At 42.7% G+C, this 19,931-nt stretch overlaps 2 protein-coding genes across 2 annotated transcripts in view; one reads left to right on the forward strand and one right to left on the reverse strand.

Annotated features, from left to right (window-relative positions):
* The window catches only part of LOC306997685 (NLR family CARD domain-containing protein 3-like), a 377,651-nt gene that overhangs the window by 152,153 nt on the left and 205,567 nt on the right, over window positions 1-19,931 (reverse strand). The gene's annotated exons all lie outside the window — the stretch shown is intronic.
* The window catches only part of LOC306996851 (phosphatidylinositol 3,4,5-trisphosphate 5-phosphatase 2A), a gene marked incomplete at its 3' end in the record, with an annotated part of 53,742 nt that overhangs the window by 30,325 nt on the left and 3,486 nt on the right, over window positions 1-19,931 (forward strand). Inside the window, exons 12-22 of the mRNA XM_079609755.1 lie at window positions 1,236-1,432; window positions 1,780-1,897; window positions 4,258-4,354; window positions 4,431-4,569; window positions 6,552-6,651; window positions 6,905-6,993; window positions 7,325-7,406; window positions 8,030-8,119; window positions 12,082-12,195; window positions 14,054-14,230; window positions 16,656-16,811. Coding sequence (XP_079465881.1) covers window positions 1,236-1,432; window positions 1,780-1,897; window positions 4,258-4,354; window positions 4,431-4,569; window positions 6,552-6,651; window positions 6,905-6,993; window positions 7,325-7,406; window positions 8,030-8,119; window positions 12,082-12,195; window positions 14,054-14,230; window positions 16,656-16,811 — 1,359 coding nt within the window. The remainder of the gene's footprint in view (window positions 1-1,235; window positions 1,433-1,779; window positions 1,898-4,257; window positions 4,355-4,430; window positions 4,570-6,551; window positions 6,652-6,904; window positions 6,994-7,324; window positions 7,407-8,029; window positions 8,120-12,081; window positions 12,196-14,053; window positions 14,231-16,655; window positions 16,812-19,931) is intronic.

A 19,931-nucleotide genomic window follows, 5' to 3' on the forward strand; every position in this document is an offset into this window, starting at 1 on the left:
CGCCCGCAACACCCTATCGCCCACCCACAAAACCCTGGTAACACCCTGACGACTACACCCAACCCCCTAGCAATGGCCATGACCACCCACAACACCCTAGCAATACCATAACGACTAATCTCAACACCCTAGCAATGCCCTGATGAACACCCTAGCAACACCCTAACGACCATCTATAAAACCATACCAACACCCTGAAGACCGCCCACAAAACCCTATCGCCCACCCACAAAACCCTGGCAACGGCCATGACCACCCACAACACCCTAGCAACACCATGATGACCCCCCACAACACTCTAGCAACACCATAACGACTAATCTCAACACCCTAGCAACACCATGATGACCACCCACAACACTCTAGCAACACCATAACGACTAATCTCAACACCCTAGCAACACCATGATGACCACCCACAACACTCTAGCAACACCATAACGACTAATGTCAACACCCTAGCAATGCCCTGATGAAAACCCTAGCAACACCCTAACTACCACCCACAACACCCTAGCAACACCATAACGACTAATCTCAACACCCTACCAATGTCCTGATGAAAACCCTAGCAACACCCTAACTACCACCCACAACACTCTAGCAACACCATAACGACTAATCTCAACACCCTAGCAATGCCCTGATGAAAACCCTAGCAACACCCTAACTACCACCCACAACACCCTAGCAACACCATAACGACTAATCTCAACACCCTACCAATGCCCTGATGAAAACCCTAGCAACACCCTAACTACCACCCACAACACTCTAGCAACACCATAACGACTAATCTCAACACCCTAGCAATGCCCTGATGAAAACCCTAGCAACACCCTAACTACCACCCACAACACCCTAGCAACACCATAACGACTAATCTCAACACCCTACCAATGCCCTGATGAAAACCCTAGCAACACCCTAACTACCACCCACAACACCCTAGGAACGGCCATGACCACCCACAACACCCTGACGACCACCCACAACATAGTACACCATAACGACTAATCTCAAAACCTTGGCAACACCCTGATGAACACCCTAACGACCATCACAAAACCCTAGCCACACCCTGAAGACCACCCGCAACACCCTAACTACCACCCACGACACCCTAGCAACACTGACGACCACCCACAACACCCTGGCTACCATCATGGTGGCAGGCCAAACATTCCTCATGAATCCCCTCGTCCCCGTGTCCTAGTCTCCGTCTCTCTCTGCAGGCGGCGTTCCTGCTCCTAAAGCGATGGGGTCGTGGATTTCCTCTCGAGGCTTGGGGAAAACTCTGGACGAGATGGCGGTCACGATCCCGCATGACATCTATGTGTTCGGGACGCAGGAGAACTCGGTGTGTGATAAGGAATGGGTGGAGACCATCCGCTGCGCACTCAAGGAATACACCGAGATGGACTATAAACCGGTGAGCGAGTGTGTCCGTGTGTCTGTGGCTTGTTGTGTTTAGAGTTTGACAAGGCAGGATATTGAAGAACACAACCCTGAGATGTATCAAACATAACACACACACTCGAGACAACCTCACGCACCTCATTTAAAACCAGTAATAAACCCACTGGCTCCTGGCAGACAGAGGCAGCTTTAATGAGGCTACGGCTGTGACGGCTGTGACTTTATGTAGAGTTTAGTGTGTGTTCTGGTCTGTGCTTCTCATCGCGGTTGACTCCGCAAGTGTAGCGAGAGAGAGGCTGGAGCCGGGGAATGAGTGTGTGTGTGAGTGTGAGGAATGAGTGTGTGTCTTCTGTGTTGTAGGTTGCAGTGCAGACGCTGTGGAACATTAAGATCGCGGTGTTGGTGAAGGCGGAGCACGAGAACCGCATCAGTCACGTGGGGATGTCCAGCGTCAAAACGGGGATCGCCAACACACTCGGTCAGAACACGCACACGCACGCACACACACACACACACGCACGCACGCACGCACGCACGCACGCACACACACACACACACACACACACAGGACAGTTAAACACACACACAGAAAAACACACACACACACACACACACACACACACAGGACAGTTAAACACACACACACACACACACACAAACACACACACACATACACACACAAACACACACACACATACACACACACACACACACAGGACAGTTAAACACACACACAGAAAAACACACACACACACACACAGGACAGTTAAACACACACACACACACACACACACACACACACACACACACACACACACACACAGGACAGTTAAACACACACACACACACAGGACAGTTAAACACACACACACACACACACAGGACAGTTAAACACACACACACACACACACACACAGGACAGTTAAACACACACACACACACACACACACACAGGACAGTTAAACACACACACACACACACACAGGACAGTTAAACACACACACACACACACACACACACACACAGGACAGTTAAACACACACACACACACACACACACACACAGGACAGTTAAACACACACACACACTCACGCAGACACTGCAGAAAATTGTGTGTGTGTGTGTTTTACTGTCGTGTGTGTGTGTGTGTGTGTGTGTGTGTGTGTGTGTGTGTGTGTGTGTGTATATCTGTCTGTCTGTGTGTGAGAGTGTGTGTGAGAGTGTGTGTGAGTGTGTGTGAGAGTGTGTGAGAGTGTGAGTGAGAGAGTATGTGTGTGTGTGTGTGAGAGAGTGTGTGTGTGTGTGTGTGTGTGTGAGAGAGTGTGTGTGAGAGTGTGTGTGATAATTTGTGTGAGAGTGAGAGTGTGTGTGTGAGAATTTGTGAGTGTGTGTGAGAGTGTGTGTGTGAGAATTTGTGTGTGTGTCTGACTGTCTTTGTATGTGTGTGTGTGCAGGAATCGCCCACACACTCGATCAGAACACACACTCACTCAAACACTGGACAAAATGACTTTCTTCCTCAGTGTTTTCGTCTCGTTCAGATTTCGTCCTGGACAACAAGACAAACATCCTGAAGGAGAACATGTTTTTGAGTCGGTTTATACATTTATTAATTATCCTAGGAATAGTCCTAAAATGGTTCAGGTCATACTTAGAAGCGAGAGGTTATTATGTGAGTATAGGAGACCATAAGTCTGAGTGGACATCCATGACATGCGGAGTTCCTCAAGGCTCAATTCTTGCGCCACTCCTATTCAACCTGTACATGCTTCCAATGAGCCAAATAATGAGAAAGAACCAAATCTCTTACCACAGCTATGCAGACGACACACAGATCTACTTAGCCCTATCGCCTAACGATTACAGCCCCATTGACTCCCTGTTCCAATGCATTGATGAAGTAAACAGCTGGATGTGCCAAAACTTTCTTCAGTTAAACAAAGACAAAACTGAAGTCATTGCGTTTGGAAACAAAGATGAAGTTCTCAAGGTGAACGCATACCTTCACTCTAGAGGTCAAACAACTAAAAATCAAGTCAGGAATCTTGGTGTGTCTCTAGAGTCAGACCTTAGCTTCAGTAGTCATGTCAAAGCAATAACTAAATCAGCATACTATCATCTGAAAAATATTGCAAGAATTAGATGCTTTGTTTCCAGTCAAGACTTAGAGAAACTTGTGCATGCTTTCATCACCAGCAGGGTGGATTATTGTAATGGACTCCTCACTGGCCTTCCCAAAAAGACCATAAGACAGTTGCAGCTCGTACAGAACGCTGCCGCCAGGATCCTGAGCAGAACCAGAAAATATGAACATATCACACCAGTCCTCAGGTCTTTACACTGGCTTCCAGTCACATTTAGGATTGATTTTAAAGTATTATTACTGGTATATAAATCATTTAATGGCCTAGGACCTCAATACATTGCAGATATGCTCACTGAATATAAACCCAACAGATCACTCAGATCATTAGGATCACATCAACTAGAAATACCAAGGGTTCACTCAAAGCAAGGAGAGTCCGCTTTTAGCCATTATGCCAGCCGCAGCTGGAACCAGCTTCCAGAAGAGATCAGGTGTGCTCCTACAGTAGCCACATTCAAGTCCAGACTCAAAACACATCTGTTTAGCTTTGCATTTACTGAATGAGCACTGTGCTACTGTGCGTCCGACTGTTTGCACTGTATTTTATTTTTATTTTTTACTCTAAACTGTTTTAATTATTCTTATTTCTTTTGATTATTTTAATTTCTTCTATGTAAAGCACTTTGAATTACCATTGTGTATGAAATGTGCTATATAAATAAACTTGCCTTGCCTTGCCTTGCCTTGCCTAGGAAACAAAGGAGCAGTGGGCGTGTCCTTCATGTTTAATGGAACATCGTTTGGCTTCGTTAACTGTCACCTGACGTCCGGCAATGAAAAAATCCACAGGTGTGTCTCCAAACACTGACCAGCAAATACACAAATCATTGGTGTTTTTTTGCTAATGACCTTTGACCCCTGGCAGACGCAACCAGAACTATCTGGATATCCTGCGTCAGCTGTCGCTGGGCGATAAACAGCTGAACTCCTTCGACATCTCGCTGAGATTCACGCATCTGTTCTGGTTCGGCGATCTCAACTACCGCCTGGACATGGACATTCAGGTAAAGCCACGAAACACACTCACGAAACACTTTTGATTAAAGCTTTGTGGTATTCTCTGGATGTGATGGATGACTTGGGTCTCAATTGCAAGATATAAACTCGTAATTGTGGGAAAAACTTTCAATTGAGAGAAATAAAGTCAGTATTGCAAGATATAAACTCATAATTGTGGAAAAAAGTTTAAATTGAGAGAAATAAAGTCAGTATTGCAAGATAAAAAATTGCAATTGTGGAAAAAAAGTTGATATTGCAAAAAAATTAAGTCAAAATGGCGAGATATAATATCGTAATTGAGGGGAAAAGTCGCAATTGCGAGATATAAACTCACAATTGTAGGAAAAGAGTCGATATTGCGAAAAATAAAGTTGGAATGGCGATATATATAATATCGCAATTGTGGAAATATGTCGCAATTGGGAGGAAAAAAGTCAGAATGCCGAAATAAACTTGTAAATGTGTGAAAAAAGTTGCAATTGCGAGAAATAAAGTCAAAATGGCGAGATATAATATTGTAATTGAGGGAAAAAGTCTGAATTGTGGGAAAAAAGTCGCTATTACGAAAAATAAAGTTGGAATGGCGATATATATAATATCGCAATTGTGGAAATATGTCGCAATTGGGAGGAAAAAAGTCAGAATGGTAAAATAAACTTGTAAATGTGTGAAAAAAGTCGATATTGCAAAAAATAGTCAATGGCGAGATATAATATTGTAATTGAGGGAAAAAGTCGCAATTACGAGATATATTGTAAACTCGCAATTGTGGGAAAAAAGACGCTATTGCGAAAAATAAAGTTGGAATGACGAGATATAATATCGCAATTGTGGAAATATGTTGGAATTGGGAGAAAAAAGTCAGAATGGCGAAATAAACTTGTAAATGTGTGAAAAAAGTTGCAATTGCGAGAAATAAAGTCAAAATGGCGAGATATAATATTGTAATTGAGGGAAAAGTCTGAATTGTGGAAAAAAGTCGCAATTGCGAGTATATTATAAACTCGCAATTGTGGGAAAAAAGACGCTATTGCGAAAAATAAAGTTGGAATGGCGAGATATAATATCACAATTGTGGAAATATGTCGCAATTGGGAGAAAAAAAGTCAGAATGGCGAAATAAACTTGTAAATGTGGGAAAAAAGTTGCAATTGCGTGACATAAAGTCAAAATGGCGAGATATAATATTGTAATTGAGGGAAAAAGTCAAAATGGTGAGATATAATATTGTAATTGAGGGAAAAGGTATGAATTGTGGAAAAAAGTCGCAATTGCGAGATATATTATAAACTCGCAATTGTGGGGAAAAAGTCGATATTGCGAAAAATAAAGTCGGAATGGCGAGATATAATATCGCAATTGTGGAAATGTCGCAATTGGGAGAAAAAAAGTCAGAATGGCGAAATAACATGTGGGGAAAAAGTCGCAATTGCGAGAAATAAAGTCAGTATTGTGAGATATAAACTCGTAATTGTGAAAAAATGGCGCAATTGCGAGAAAAAACGTCAGAATGGCGAAATATAAACTTGTAATTGTGGGGAAAAAAGTCGCAATTGTGATAGTCAGTATTACGAGATATAAAATCGCAATTGTGGGAAAAAAAAGTTGAAATTGCGTGAAAAAGTCAGAATTAAGAGAATTAAACTTGGAATTGTGGAAAAAGTTGCTATTGCGAGAAATAAAGATTTGTGTGAGTCGCAATTACATTTCTTTACTTTTTTATCCTGTTATTAAACACGTTATTATCCATATCTGACAATGCATCGTTTTTTCCACTTGGACAAGCAATTCCAGGTCCATAAAGCACTCATAATCATCATGTTGTGTATGATTGCAGTAATACTGTGCGCATGGAGACCTGGATGATCTGCTTCATTGATGATGTGTATCCCACAATTCCACAGTGCACTAGTGTATGCAGGAGTGTATCTCTGTAACAGCTGTGTCTCTCTCTCTCTCTCTCTCTCTCCCTCTCCCTCTCCCTCAGGAAATCCTCAACTTCATCAACAGGAAGGAGTTCGAGCCGCTGTTGAAGGTGGACCAGCTGAATCTGGAGAGAGAGAAGAACAAGGTCTTCCTTCGCTTCGGTGCGGCTCACCTCTGACTCTCTGTGTGTGTGTGTGTGTGTGTCTGTTTGTTGTACAGCCTTTAATTTGTGTTATTTAAAAACCATTGCAATTTTAAGAATCTGAGATATTACAATATGATATTATATATCTTATTGTTAACACTTTTCAATAAGGTTTCATTTGTTAACATGAACTAACTCTTGGCTCATCAACACTTCCTTTCCCTGCCGCATCATATCCTGTGTGTGTGTGTGTGTGTGTGTGTGTCCAGCGGAGGAGGAGATCACCTACCCCCCCACGTACCGTTACGAGCGCGGCTCGCGGGACACGTACGTCTGGCAGAAGCAGAAAGCCACCGGGGTAAATCACTGCCAGCGCTAAAGCTCCTCTCACTGGGATAGGAGAAGATTAGCCCGTGATTTACTGTCCCCGAACGCATCCCAGTGTACATGACAGACGGACACAATCTGAGTTACGTTAACTAATGTCCTGCTCTTCCCAACTTTATAATGGCAGTGAATGGCCGGTCATAAAAATGCTTGAGGGGAGAGTAAATCATGGGCTAATTTTCGTTTTTGGGTGAACTATCCCTTTAAAGAAGCTCACATTCTACTTCCTGTCACCTGGCCTTTGCCACAGGAAGTGAAGCGTCCTGCATTCCCTAAATTCCTCCTCCTCTCTCGTCTCCTAGATGCGGACCAACGTTCCCTCGTGGTGCGACAGAATCCTCTGGAAGTCCTATCCTGAGACGCACATCGTCTGCAACTCGTACGGTACGCAGATCGCTAGCACCAGAACTATAACCCTTCTCTCCTTTCAGAAGTATGAGTTTCCACTGAGATCTGAAGCAGCACGACTGTGTTCAACACTGATAATAATCATAAATGTGTCTTGAGCATCAGATCATCATATTATACTGATTTCTGAAGGATCATGTGGCACTGATCATTTATATCATCATTAATATCTCTTGTTATTTTAGGTGTGGTTTGGGTGTAACGTGAAATAAACCAAGTAGAAACATCCTCACTAGTTTTGCATTTGTTTCGCATTATCACTTAAAAAAAGTGGACAGAAGTCATTCTAAATATATATAAAATGTTTTAGTAGAAATATCTGTTTAAAACTGTCATTTATTACTGAGCACTTTTAATTTTTTTGAGCAGTTTTACTGTTGCAGATAGACTTACATTTTCATGGAAAAAAGTGCATTGCTTATTTTTAATAGATTTTTTCTTTTTGCCGTAAACATTAAACATGGCCTCAGTGGATCAGCATGTCAAAATAAAAACCATTTTGAAAGTGTGTGTGATGAAATCCAGTTAGGCGGTTATTGAGCTAATTTGCATCAGATGGATATGTAAATAATGTGTGTGTGTGTGTGTGTGTGTATCAGGCTGTACGGATGATATCGTCACCAGCGATCACTCTCCTGTCTTCGGCACGTTTGAGGTTGGCGTGACGTCCCAGTTCGTCTCTAAGAAAGGTAATATATCAGTTTGATCCCTGTGTTCAGTGTTGTACTGGTTTGATCCCTGTGTTTAGTGTTGTACTGGTTTGATCCCTGTGTTCAGTGTCATACTGGTTTGATCCCTGTGTTCAGTGTCGTACTGGTTTGATCCCTGTGTTCAGTGTTGTACTGGTTTGATCCCTGTGTTCAGTGTTGTACTGGTTTGATCCCTGTGTTCAGTGTCGTACTGGTTTGATCCCTGTGTTCAGTGTCGTACTGGTTTGATCCCTGTGTTCAGTGTTGTACTGGTTTGATCCCTGTGTTCAGTGTTGTACTGGTTTGATCCCTGTGTTCAGTGTTGTACTGGTTTGATCCCTGTGTTCAGTGTTGTACTGGTTTGATCCCTGTGTTCAGTGTTGTACTGGTTTGATCCCTGTGTTCAGTGTTGTACTGGTTTGATCCCTGTGTTCAGTGTTGTACTGGTTTGATCCCTGTGTTCAGTGTTGTACTGGTTTGATCCCTGTGTTCGGTGTTATACTGGTTTGATCCCTGTGTTTGGTGTTATACTGGTTTGATCCCTGTGTTCAGTGTTGTATTGGTTTGATCCCTGTGTTCAGTGTCGTACTGGTTTGATCCCTGTGTTCAGTGTTGTACTGGTTTGATCCCTGTGTTCAGTGTTGTACTGGTTTGATCCCTGTGTTCAGTGTCGTACTGGTTTGATCCCTGTGTTCAGTGTTGTACTGGTTTGATCCCTGTGTTCAGTGTCGTACTGGTTTGATCCCTGTGTTCAGTGTCGTACTGGTTTGAGCCCTGTGTTCAGTGTCGTACTGGTTTGATCCCTGTGTTCAGTGTTGTACTGGTTTAATCCCTGTGTTCAGTGTCGTACTGGTTTGATATCTGTGTTTAGTGTTGTACTGGTTTGATCCCTGTGTTCAGTGTTGTACTGGTTTGATATCTGTGTTCAGTGTTGTACTGGTTTGATCCCTGTGTTCAGTGTTGTATTGGTTTGAGCCCTGTGTTCAGTGTTGTACTGGTTTGTTCCCTGTGTTCAGTGTTGTACTGGTTTGATCCCTGTTCAGTGTTGTATTGGTTTGAGCCCTGTGTTCAGTGTTGTACTGGTTTGATATCTGTGTTCAGTGTTGTACTGGTTTGATCCCTGTGTTCAGTGTCGTACTGGTTTGATCCCTGTGTTCGGTGTCGTACTAGTTTGATCCCTGTGTTCAGACTGGTTTGATCCCTGTGTTCGGTGTCGTACTGGTTTGATCCCTGTGTTCAGTGTTGTACTGGTTTGATCTCTGTGTTCAGACTAGTTTGATCCCTGTGTTCGGTGTCGTACTGGTTTGATCCCTGTGTTCAGTGTTGTACTGGTTTGATCCCTGTGTTCAGTGTTGTACTGGTTTGATCCCTGTGTTCAGTGTCGTACTGGTTTGAGCCCTGTGTTCAGTGTCGTACTGGTTTGATCCCTGTGTTCAGTGTTGTACTGGTTTGATCCCTGTGTTCAGTGTCGTACTGGTTTGATCCCTGTGTTCAGTGTTGTACTGGTTTGATCCCTGTGTTCAGTGTTGTACTGGTTTGATATCTGTGTTCAGTGTTGTACTGGTTTGATCCCTGTGTTCAGTGTTGTATTGGTTTGAGCCCTGTGTTCAGTGTTGTACTGGTTTGTTCCCTGTGTTCAGTGTTGTACTGGTTTGATCCCTGTTCAGTGTTGTATTGGTTTGAGCCCTGTGTTCAGTGTTGTACTGGTTTGATATCTGTGTTCAGTGTTGTACTGGTTTGATATCTGTGTTCAGTGTTGTACTGGTTTGTTCCCTGTGTTCAGTGTTGTACTGGTTTGATCCCTGTTCAGTGTTGTATTGGTTTGAGCCCTGTGTTCAGTGTTGTACTGGTTTGATATCTGTGTTCAGTGTTGTACTGGTTTGATCCCTGTGTTCAGTGTCGTACTGGTTTGATCGCTGTGTTCACTGTTGTGCTGGTTTGATCCCTGTGTTCGGTGTCGTACTAGTTTGATCCCTGTGTTCAGACTGGTTTGATCCCTGTGTTCGGTGTCGTACTGGTTTGATCCCTGTGTTCAGTGTTGTACTGGTTTGATCTCTGTGTTCAGACTAGTTTGATCCCTGTGTTCGGTGTCGTACTGGTTTGATCCCTGTGTTCAGTGTTGTACTGGTTTGATCCCTGTGTTCAGTGTTGTACTGGTTTGATCCCTGTGTTCAGTGTCGTACTGGTTTGAGCCCTGTGTTCAGTGTCGTACTGGTTTGATCCCTGTGTTCAGTGTTGTACTGGTTTGATCCCTGTGTTCAGTGTCGTACTGGTTTGATCCCTGTGTTCAGTGTTGTACTGGTTTGATCCCTGTGTTCAGTGTTGTACTGGTTTGATATCTGTGTTCAGTGTTGTACTGGTTTGATCCCTGTGTTCAGTGTTGTATTGGTTTGAGCCCTGTGTTCAGTGTTGTACTGGTTTGTTCCCTGTGTTCAGTGTTGTACTGGTTTGATCCCTGTTCAGTGTTGTATTGGTTTGAGCCCTGTGTTCAGTGTTGTACTGGTTTGATATCTGTGTTCAGTGTTGTACTGGTTTGATATCTGTGTTCAGTGTTGTACTGGTTTGATCCCTGTGTTCAGTGTCGTACTGGTTTGATCCCTGTGTTCAGTGTCGTACTGGTTTGATCCCTGTGTTCAGACTGGTTTGATCCCTGTGTTCAGTGTCGTACTGGTTTGATCCCTGTGTTCAGACTGGTTTGATCCCTGTGTTCAGACTGGTTTGATCCCTGTGTTCGGTGTCGTACTGGTTTGATCCCTGTGTTCGGTGTCGTACTGGTTTGATCCCTGTGTTCAGTGTCGTACTGGTTTGATCCCTGTGTTCAGTGTCGTACTGGTTTGATCCCTGTGTTTGCTGTCGTACTGGTTTGATCCCTGTGTTCAGTGTCGTACTGGTTTGATCCCTGTGTTCAGTGTCGTACTGGTTTGATTCCTGTGGTCAGTGTCGTAGTGGTTTGATTCCTGTGTTTAGTGTTGTACTGGTTTGATCCCTGTGTTCAGTGTTGTACTGGTTTGATCCCTGTGTTCAGTGTTGTACTGGTTTGATCCCTGTGTTCAGTGTCGTACTGGTTTGATCCCTGTGTTCAGTGTCGTACTGGTTTGATTCCTGTGTTTAGTGTTGGACTGGTTTGATCCCTGTGTTCAGTGTCGTACTGGTTTGATCCCTGTGTTCAGACTGGTTTGATCCCTGTGTTCAGTGTCGTACTGGTTTGATCCCTGTGTTCAGTGTCGTACTGGTTTGATCCCTGTGTTCAGTGTCGTACTGGTTTGATCCCTGTGTATAGTGTTGTACTGGTTTGATCCCTGTGTTTAGTGTTGTACTGGTTTGATCCCTGTGTTCAGACTGGTTTGATCCCTGTGTTCAGTGTTGTACTGGTTTGATCCCTGTGTTCAGACTGGTTTGATCCCTGTGTTCAGACTGGTTTGATCCCTGTGTTCGGTGTCGTTCTGGTTTGATCCCTGTGTTCAGTGTCGTTCTGGTTTGATCCCTGTGTTCAGTGTTGTACTGGTTTGATCCCTGTGTTCGCTGTCGTACTGGTTTGATCCCTGTGTTCAGTGTCGTACTGGTTTGATTCCTGTGTTTAGTGTTGGACTGGTTTGATCCCTGTGTTCAGTGTCGTACTGGTTTGATCCCTGTGTTCAGACTGGTTTGATCCCTGTGTTCAGTGTCGTACTGGTTTGATCCCTGTGTTCAGTGTCGTACTGGTTTGATCCCTGTGTTCAGTGTCGTACTGGTTTGATCCCTGTGTATAGTGTTGTACTGGTTTGATCCCTGTGTTTAGTGTTGTACTGGTTTGATCCCTGTGTTCAGTGTTGTACTGGTTTGATCCCTATGTTCAGACTGGTTTGATCCCTGTGTTCAGTGTCGTTCTGGTTTGATCCCTGTGTTTAGTGTTGTACTGGTTTGATCCCTGTGTTTGGTGTCGTACTGGTGAAACTGGTTTCTGAGCTGCTCTTCCTCCTCAGGTCTGCCCAAGTCTTCAGAACAAGCGTACATCGAGTTCGAGAACATCGAGGCCATCGTGAAGACCGCCAGCAGGACCAAGTTCTTCATCGAGTTTTACTCCACGTGTCTGGAGGGTGAGGAACTCAATCAGGAGCAACACATCTGTGAACATCATAATAGAGAATCCTTATGAAATCATAACCCAGAGATCAACATTCATAATCATCATCACTGAAAATCTGATCGATCAAATATTCATGGTATCATCATTCATTTATGTCATTTTATTAGTAATAATTATTATTATTATACAGAGTATAATAAATAATTAATTATATAATAATATTATATATTTTTCGAGTAAAAAAAAAAAAAAAAAAAAAATTTATAATTATATATACTAATAGTAATTATTCATAGCAATTATGTAATAATAGTTTATGTGAATCAATTCAAACTGTGTTTTAATAATCAATTCAAATTTGATTTGTTCTAAAAAAAATCACAGAAAAATGTTGACAAGTCATTTTAAAAATATCAAAATGTTTTGCTAAAAATATGCGATTAAAAATTGCATTAAATGTGCAATTAAATATTGCAATGAATATGAAAATATTCATGTTTATTACTGTGCGTTGTTATATTAGTGCATATAAATGAATAGATTTAAAAATTTTAGTTATTTTTATTATTTATTCATCTCATTATTTAAAAATGTTGACAAGTCATTACTTTTTTAAAATGTTTTTAGTATAAATATCTGATTAAAAATTGCATTTACTATTTAAATAGTGATGTTTATTACTATGCATTATTATATACTTTAATAGAATTAAATGTTTTTTTTCACCGATTTGTTCTAAAAAATCAGTCATTTTAAAAATATTAAAATGTGTTACTAAAAATATGCGATTAAATATGCAAATATTGATATTTATTACTATGCATTTTTATATTAGTACATATAAATAAATAGTAAATATTAAATATTCTTTATTTATTCATGTCATCATTTAAAAATGTTGACTGAAGCCATTCTAAATATATTAAAATATTTTAGTAAAAATATGTGATTAAATATATTGATGTTTATTACTAGGCATTGTAATTTTGGTGCATAAAAATTAATATAATTATTCTTATTTTTTATTAATTCATGTTGTCACTGAAAATTGTTTAAGTAAATAAAAAGCAAATAAAAATTGCATTAAATGTGCAAATATTGATGTTTATTACTATGCATTATTATATTAGTGCATATAAACAAATATAAGAAATATTCTTATATATATATTAATATATAATATATATAAGTAATATATAATTATATATTTCAGTGAAACCATGAATTAATAAACAATAAGAATATTTAATTATATTAATAATTCATATTTGCATATTTATTTGCATATTTTTACGCATCAATATTTGCATATTAATTTGCATATTTTTACTTAAATATTTTTCAGTGAAACCATGAATTAATAAAAAATAATAATATTTTAAGTAAAAATATGCAAATATTGATGTTTATTACTATGCATTGTTATATTTGTGCATACAAATTAATATAATTAAATATTCTTATTGTTTATTGATATAATCATTGAAAAATTTTGAGACAAGTCATTCTAAATATATTAAAATATAAAATAATTAAATAATGCGCAGTAATAAACATCAATAATTGCATATTTTATTGTTGCATGAATAATTAAATATTCTTCGTCATTAGCATTTAATCAGGGATTAGAGTTTTACTTTTGCATTAAACAATAAGACGCGTGTCAGGCTTTTCTAGATCATATTTCCGGCGGTTGCAGTGATGAACATTGAAGAATATGAAAAGCTTCACATGCGCTAACTTCCTCGCTTCTGAACATGCAGCAGGAAATAATGTGTGAAAGTCTACCACTTTACTGACTGTGCTTACTAATGCATACACCTCACAGTTTAGTGATGTGTAACCTGTGTGTGTGTGTGTGTGTGTAGAGTTCAAGAAGAGTTATGAGAATGACACCCAGAGCAGTGATAACGTGAACTTCTTGCGCGTGGGCTGGTCGTCGAAGCAGCTGACCACACTGAAGCCCATCTTATCCGACATCGAGTACCTGCAGGACCAGCACCTGCTGCTCACCGTCAAGTCCCTGGACGGATACGAATCATACGGTGTGTGTGTGTGTGTGTGTGTGTGACATCACAGCTGCTGCACTCATGCATTTCTGTAAAGCTGCTTTGAAATTATGTGTATTGTGAGTAGGGTTGCAAAATTATGGGAATTTTCAAAGATGGAAACTTTCCATGGGAATTTAAGGGAATTAACAGAAATTTATGGGAATAAACGGAAATAAACTGGGAATTTTCAAATTTGAGGGTTGGCTGTTCATAGGGAACTTAAATATAGTTGAGGAAAGTATATTTTAGCATAATCTTGACTAAAACAAACAGATGCCATTCAAATACACTTGAATATCCATGCCACTCCTCACATGCACATAGCACACTGCTTACTGCACGCCTCCTGAGACCACACCCCCTACTGGCACTGTGCACGCCTCCTGAGACCACGCCCCCCACTGGCACTGTGCACGCCTCCTGAGACCACACCCCCTACTGGCACTGTGCACGCCTCCTGAGACCACACCCCCTACTGGCAGTGTGCACGCCTCCTGAGACCACACCCCCCACTGGCACTGTGCACGCCTCCTGAGACCACACCCCCCACTGGCACTGTGCACGCCTCCTGAGACCACACCCCCCACTGGCACTGTGCACGCCTCCTGAGACCACACCCCCCACTGGCACTGTGCACGCCTCCTGAGACCACACCCCCCACTGGCACTGTGCACGCCTCCTGAGACCACACCCCCCACTGGCACTGTGCACGCCTCCTGAGACCACACCCCCCACTGGCACTGTGCACGCCTCCTGAGACCACACCCCCCACTGGCACTGTGCACGCCTCCTGAGACCACGCCCCCCACTGGCACTGTGCACGCCTCCTGAGACCACACCCCCCACTGGCACTGTGCACGCCTCCTGAGACCACACCCCCCACTGGCATATATGCTTTGAAGATCATTCCAGTGGTTTAGCTAGCCTTACTATTTATATATCTGTTCATGCCATTGCATTATTATTCTTACAAGCTCTCGTCTTATTTTACAGAAAAACGCCACGCTATTTCCAAAATTCCCCAGCTTAACTTCCCATGGAAATTTACCGGGAACTTTCCGCCCCTTCGCAACCCTAATTGTGAAAAGCGCAACACAAATAAATGTGAATTGCATTAAATTGAATCACATCTGGTGCTCGGTCGAAAATGATTTCAATTAAATAATGTACTATATTTTAGTTCGATAGTGTTTTTTATTCATTATTTTGTATTTTTAGTGGATTTTATGGTACTAAATTATATTTACGCTCTATTTATAATCCATTTATTCATTTCCAACTTAAGCCGACACACGGCAGGCAAAAACTTTTTTTTTTTTCTGGTCAATTTTGAGATTTTGGGATATTTGTCTTCAGTAACATGTATTCTTTCAGATTTGTGGTGAAGAAAAGTCAGAAATACACATTTATGTCTTTATTTTACTAACTTTGTCTGTTTGCGTCTGTAGATTTCTCATAAACTCAACAAAAGTTGTCGTTATAAATCAACATCTCTGCTCCTGTCATCACACACACCGTTAGAAAGCTCTCTCTCTCCTGTACAATGCTGTCGGATCCAAATATGGTCATTTCCTGTTTATCAGCAACCAATCGTGAGAGTAAAAGGGTTGAATGCGCAATCTCATTGGTTGATGATAAATCTTTAAAGCCCGTTTTCTCAAAATGACTTTTCTCTCATTCTCCAAGTCTGAAATCTCCACTTCAGTCGCACCGATACACACCAAACCTTCCAGTCTTGTGCCTAGTTATATTATGAAGGCATTTACTGAGCGATTTGTAAATATATTATTCCTAGCCTGATTTATATAACATTTTATTCCAAAAAACATGGCGAAAATCATTTTTTTAAGGCTATTGACAGTATATTGTGATTTACAGGATAACAAAAGTAGATATCCATAAATCCCTCTGTCATTTTTTTCCATCTAATATGTGAACACAATGAAAAAAATATTTTTAACCTGGCTTTATCCAATTCTCAGATAAAAATAAATAAATAAAAACTATAAATAAAGTGCATATTTAATTATATATTGCCTAATTTGCATATTTTAACATAAAATTACAGAAAACTTGTTTATTTTATCAGCAGATTATTGCTGAAAAAGTTTTAAAAAGTGAACTTAAAAAAAGGTTACATAATTTTAAGTTTATTGTTGTGAAAAATATGAATTATGATTTGTGTTCTGATATGCGTTCACATGAAGCGCTGTGGCGTTCTGCCTTTTGCTGAGTATTTCTGGGGTTGTTAAATTAAATTACATTATTAAATTAAATAAAATTGTTGCTTTTGTCGCATTTTTAGTCGCGTGTGTTATCAAGGTTTTTTGCACCAGAAACCAAGACATTTTTCTAGTTTAGTTTCTAGTTTTAGTTTTTTGCATGCATTTCTAATGTGTGTGTGTGTGTGTGTGCGCAGGGGAGTGTGTGTTGGCGCTGAAGTCGATGATTGGCAGCACGGCGCAGCAGTTTCACACGTATCTCTCCCACCGCGGCGAGGAGACGGGAAACATCCGCGGATCCATGAGAGTCAGAGTCCCGTCAGAGAGGATGGGGACCAGAGAGAGACTCTACGGTAGTGTGTGTGTGTGTGTGTGTGTGGGGACCAGAGAGAGACTCTACGGTAGTGTGTGTGTGTGTGTGTGTGTGTGTGTGTGTGTGTGTGTGGACCAGAGAGAGACTCTACGGTAGTGTGTGTGTGTGTGTGTGTGTGTGTGTGTGTGTGGACCAGAGAGAGACTCTACGGTAGTGTGTGTGTGTGTGTGTGTGTGTGTGTGTGTGTGGACCAGAGAGAGACTCTACGGTAGTGTGTGTGTGTGTGTGTGTGTGTGTGTGTGTGTGTGTGTGTGTGTGTGTGGACCAGAGAGAGACTCTACGGTAGTGTGTGTGTGTGTGTGTGTGTGTGGACCAGAGAGAGACTCTACGGTAGTGTGTGTGTGTGTGTGTGTGTGTGTGTGTGTGGACCAGAGAGAGACTCTACGGTAGTGTGTGTGTGTGTGTGTGTGTGTGTGTGTGTGTGTGTGTGTGTGTGTGTGTGTGTGTGTGTGTGTGTGTGTGTGGACCAGAGAGAGACTCTACGGTAGTGTGTGTGTGTGTGTGTGTGGACCAGAGAGAGACTCTACGGTAGTGTGTGTGTGTGTGTGTGTGTGTGTGTGTGTGTGTGTGTGTGTGTGTGTGGACCAGAGAGAGACTCTACGGTAGTGTGTGTGTGTGTGTGTGTGTGTGTGTGTGTGTGGACCAGAGAGAGACTCTACGGTAGTGTGTGTGTGTGTGTGTGTGTGTGTGTGTGTGTGGACCAGAGAGAGACTCTACGGTAGTGTGTGTGTGTGTGTGTGTGTGTGTGTGTGTGTGTGTGTGTGTGTGTGTGTGTGGACCAGAGAGAGACTCTACGGTAGTGTGTGTGTGTGTGTGTGTGTGTGTGTGTGGACCAGAGAGAGACTCTACGGTAGTGTGTGTGTGTGTGTGTGTGTGTGTGTGTGTGTGTGTGGACCAGAGAGAGACTCTACGGTAGTGTGTGTGTGTGTGTGTGTGTGTGTGTGTGTGTGTGTGTGTGTGTGTGTGTGTGTGTGGACCAGAGAGAGACTCTACGGTAGTGTGTGTGTGTGTGTGTGTGTGTGTGGACCAGAGAGAGACTCTACGGTAGTGTGTGTGTGTGTGTGTGTGTGTGTGTGGACCAGAGAGAGACTCTACGGTAGTGTGTGTGTGTGTGTGTGTGTGTGTGTGTGTGTGTGTGGACCAGAGAGAGACTCTACGGTAGTGTGTGTGTGTGTGTGTGTGTGTGTGGACCAGAGAGAGACTCTACGGTAGTGTGTGTGTGTGTGTGTGTGTGTGTGTGTGTGTGTGTGTGTGTGTGTGTGGACCAGAGAGAGACTCTACGGTAGTGTGTGTGTGTGTGTGTGTGTGTGTGTGTGTGTGGACCAGAGAGAGACTCTACGGTAGTGTGTGTGTGTGTGTGTGTGTGTGTGTGTGTGTGTGTGTGTGTGTGTGGACCAGAGAGAGACTCTACGGTAGTGTGTGTGTGTGTGTGTGTGGACCAGAGAGAGACTCTACGGTAGTGTGTGTGTGTGTGTGTGTGTGTGTGTGTGTGGACCAGAGAGAGACTCTACGGTAGTGTGTGTGTGTGTGTGTGTGTGTGTGTGTGTGTGGACCAGAGAGAGACTCTACGGTAGTGTGTGTGTGTGTGTGTGTGTGTGTGTGTGTGTGTGTGTGTGTGTGTGTGTGGACCAGAGAGAGACTCTACGGTAGTGTGTGTGTGTGTGTGTGTCTGGACCAGAGAGAGACTCTACGGTAGTGTGTGTGTGTGTGTGTGTGTGTGTGGACCAGAGAGAGACTCTACGGTAGTGTGTGTGTGTGTGGACCAGAGAGAGACTCTACGGTAGTGTGTGTGTGTGTGTGTGTGTGTGTGGGGACCAGAGAGAGACTCTACGGTAGTGTGTGTGTGTGTGTGTGTGGACCAGAGAGAGACTCTACGGTAGTGTGTGTGTGTGTGTGTGTGTGTGTGGACCAGAGAGAGACTCTACGGTAGTGTGTGTGTGTGTGTGTGTGTGTGTGTGTGTGTGGACCAGAGAGAGACTCTACGGTAGTGTGTGTGTGTGTGTGTGTGTGTGTGGACCAGAGAGAGACTCTACGGTAGTGTGTGTGTGTGTGTGTGTGTGTGTGTGTGTGTGTGGACCAGAGAGAGACTCTACGGTAGTGTGTGTGTGTGTGTGTGTGTGGACGGACCAGAGAGAGACTCTACGGTAGTGTGTGTGTGTGTGTGTGTGTGTGTGTGGACCAGAGAGAGACTCTACGGTACTGTGTGTGTGTGTGTGTGTGTGTGTGGACCAGAGAGAGACTCTACGGTAGTGTGTGTGTGTGTGTGTGGACCAGAGAGAGACTCTACGGTAGTGTGTGTGTGTGTGTGTGTGTGTGTGTGTGGACCAGAGAGAGACTCTACGGTAGTGTGTGTGTGTGTGTGTGTGTGTGTGGACCAGAGAGAGACTCTACGGTAGTGTGTGTGTGTGTGTGTGGACCAGAGAGAGACTCTACGGTAGTGTGTGTGTGTGTGTGTGTGGACCAGAGAAAGACTCTACGGTAGTGTGTGTGTGTGTGTGTGTGTGTGTGTGTGTGGACCAGAGAGAGACTCTACGGTAGTGTGTGTGTGTGTGTGTGTGTGTGTGTGGACCAGAGAGAGACTCTACGGTAGTGTGTGTGTGTGTGTGTGTGTGTGTGTGTGTGGACCAGAGAGAGACTCTACGGTAGTGTGTGTGTGTGTGTGTGTGTGTGCGTGTGTGTGGACCAGAGAGAGACTCTACGGTAGTGTGTTTGTGTGTGTTTGTGTGTGTGTGTGGACCAGAGAGAGACTCTACGGTAGTGTGTGTGTGTGTGTGTGTGTGTGTGTGTGTGTGTGTGTGTGTGTGTGGACCAGAGAGAGACTCTACGGTAGTGTGTGTGTGTGTGTGTGGACCAGAGAGAGACTCTACGGTAGTGTGTGTGTGTGTGTGTGTGTGTGTGGACCAGAGAGAGACTCTACGGTAGTGTGTGTGTGTGTGTGTGTGTGTGTGTGTGTGGACCAGAGAGAGACTCTACGGTAGTGTGTGTGTGTGTGTGTGTGGACCAGAGAGAGACTCTACGGTAGTGTGTGTGTGTGTGTGTGTGGACCAGAGAGAGACTCTACGGTACTGTGAGTGTGTGTGTGTGTGTGTGTGTGGACCAG

Source organism: Phoxinus phoxinus (assembly GCF_949152265.1).
Source record: "Phoxinus phoxinus genome assembly, chromosome: 4".
NCBI classification, from domain to species: Eukaryota; Metazoa; Chordata; class Actinopteri; order Cypriniformes; family Leuciscidae; genus Phoxinus; species Phoxinus phoxinus.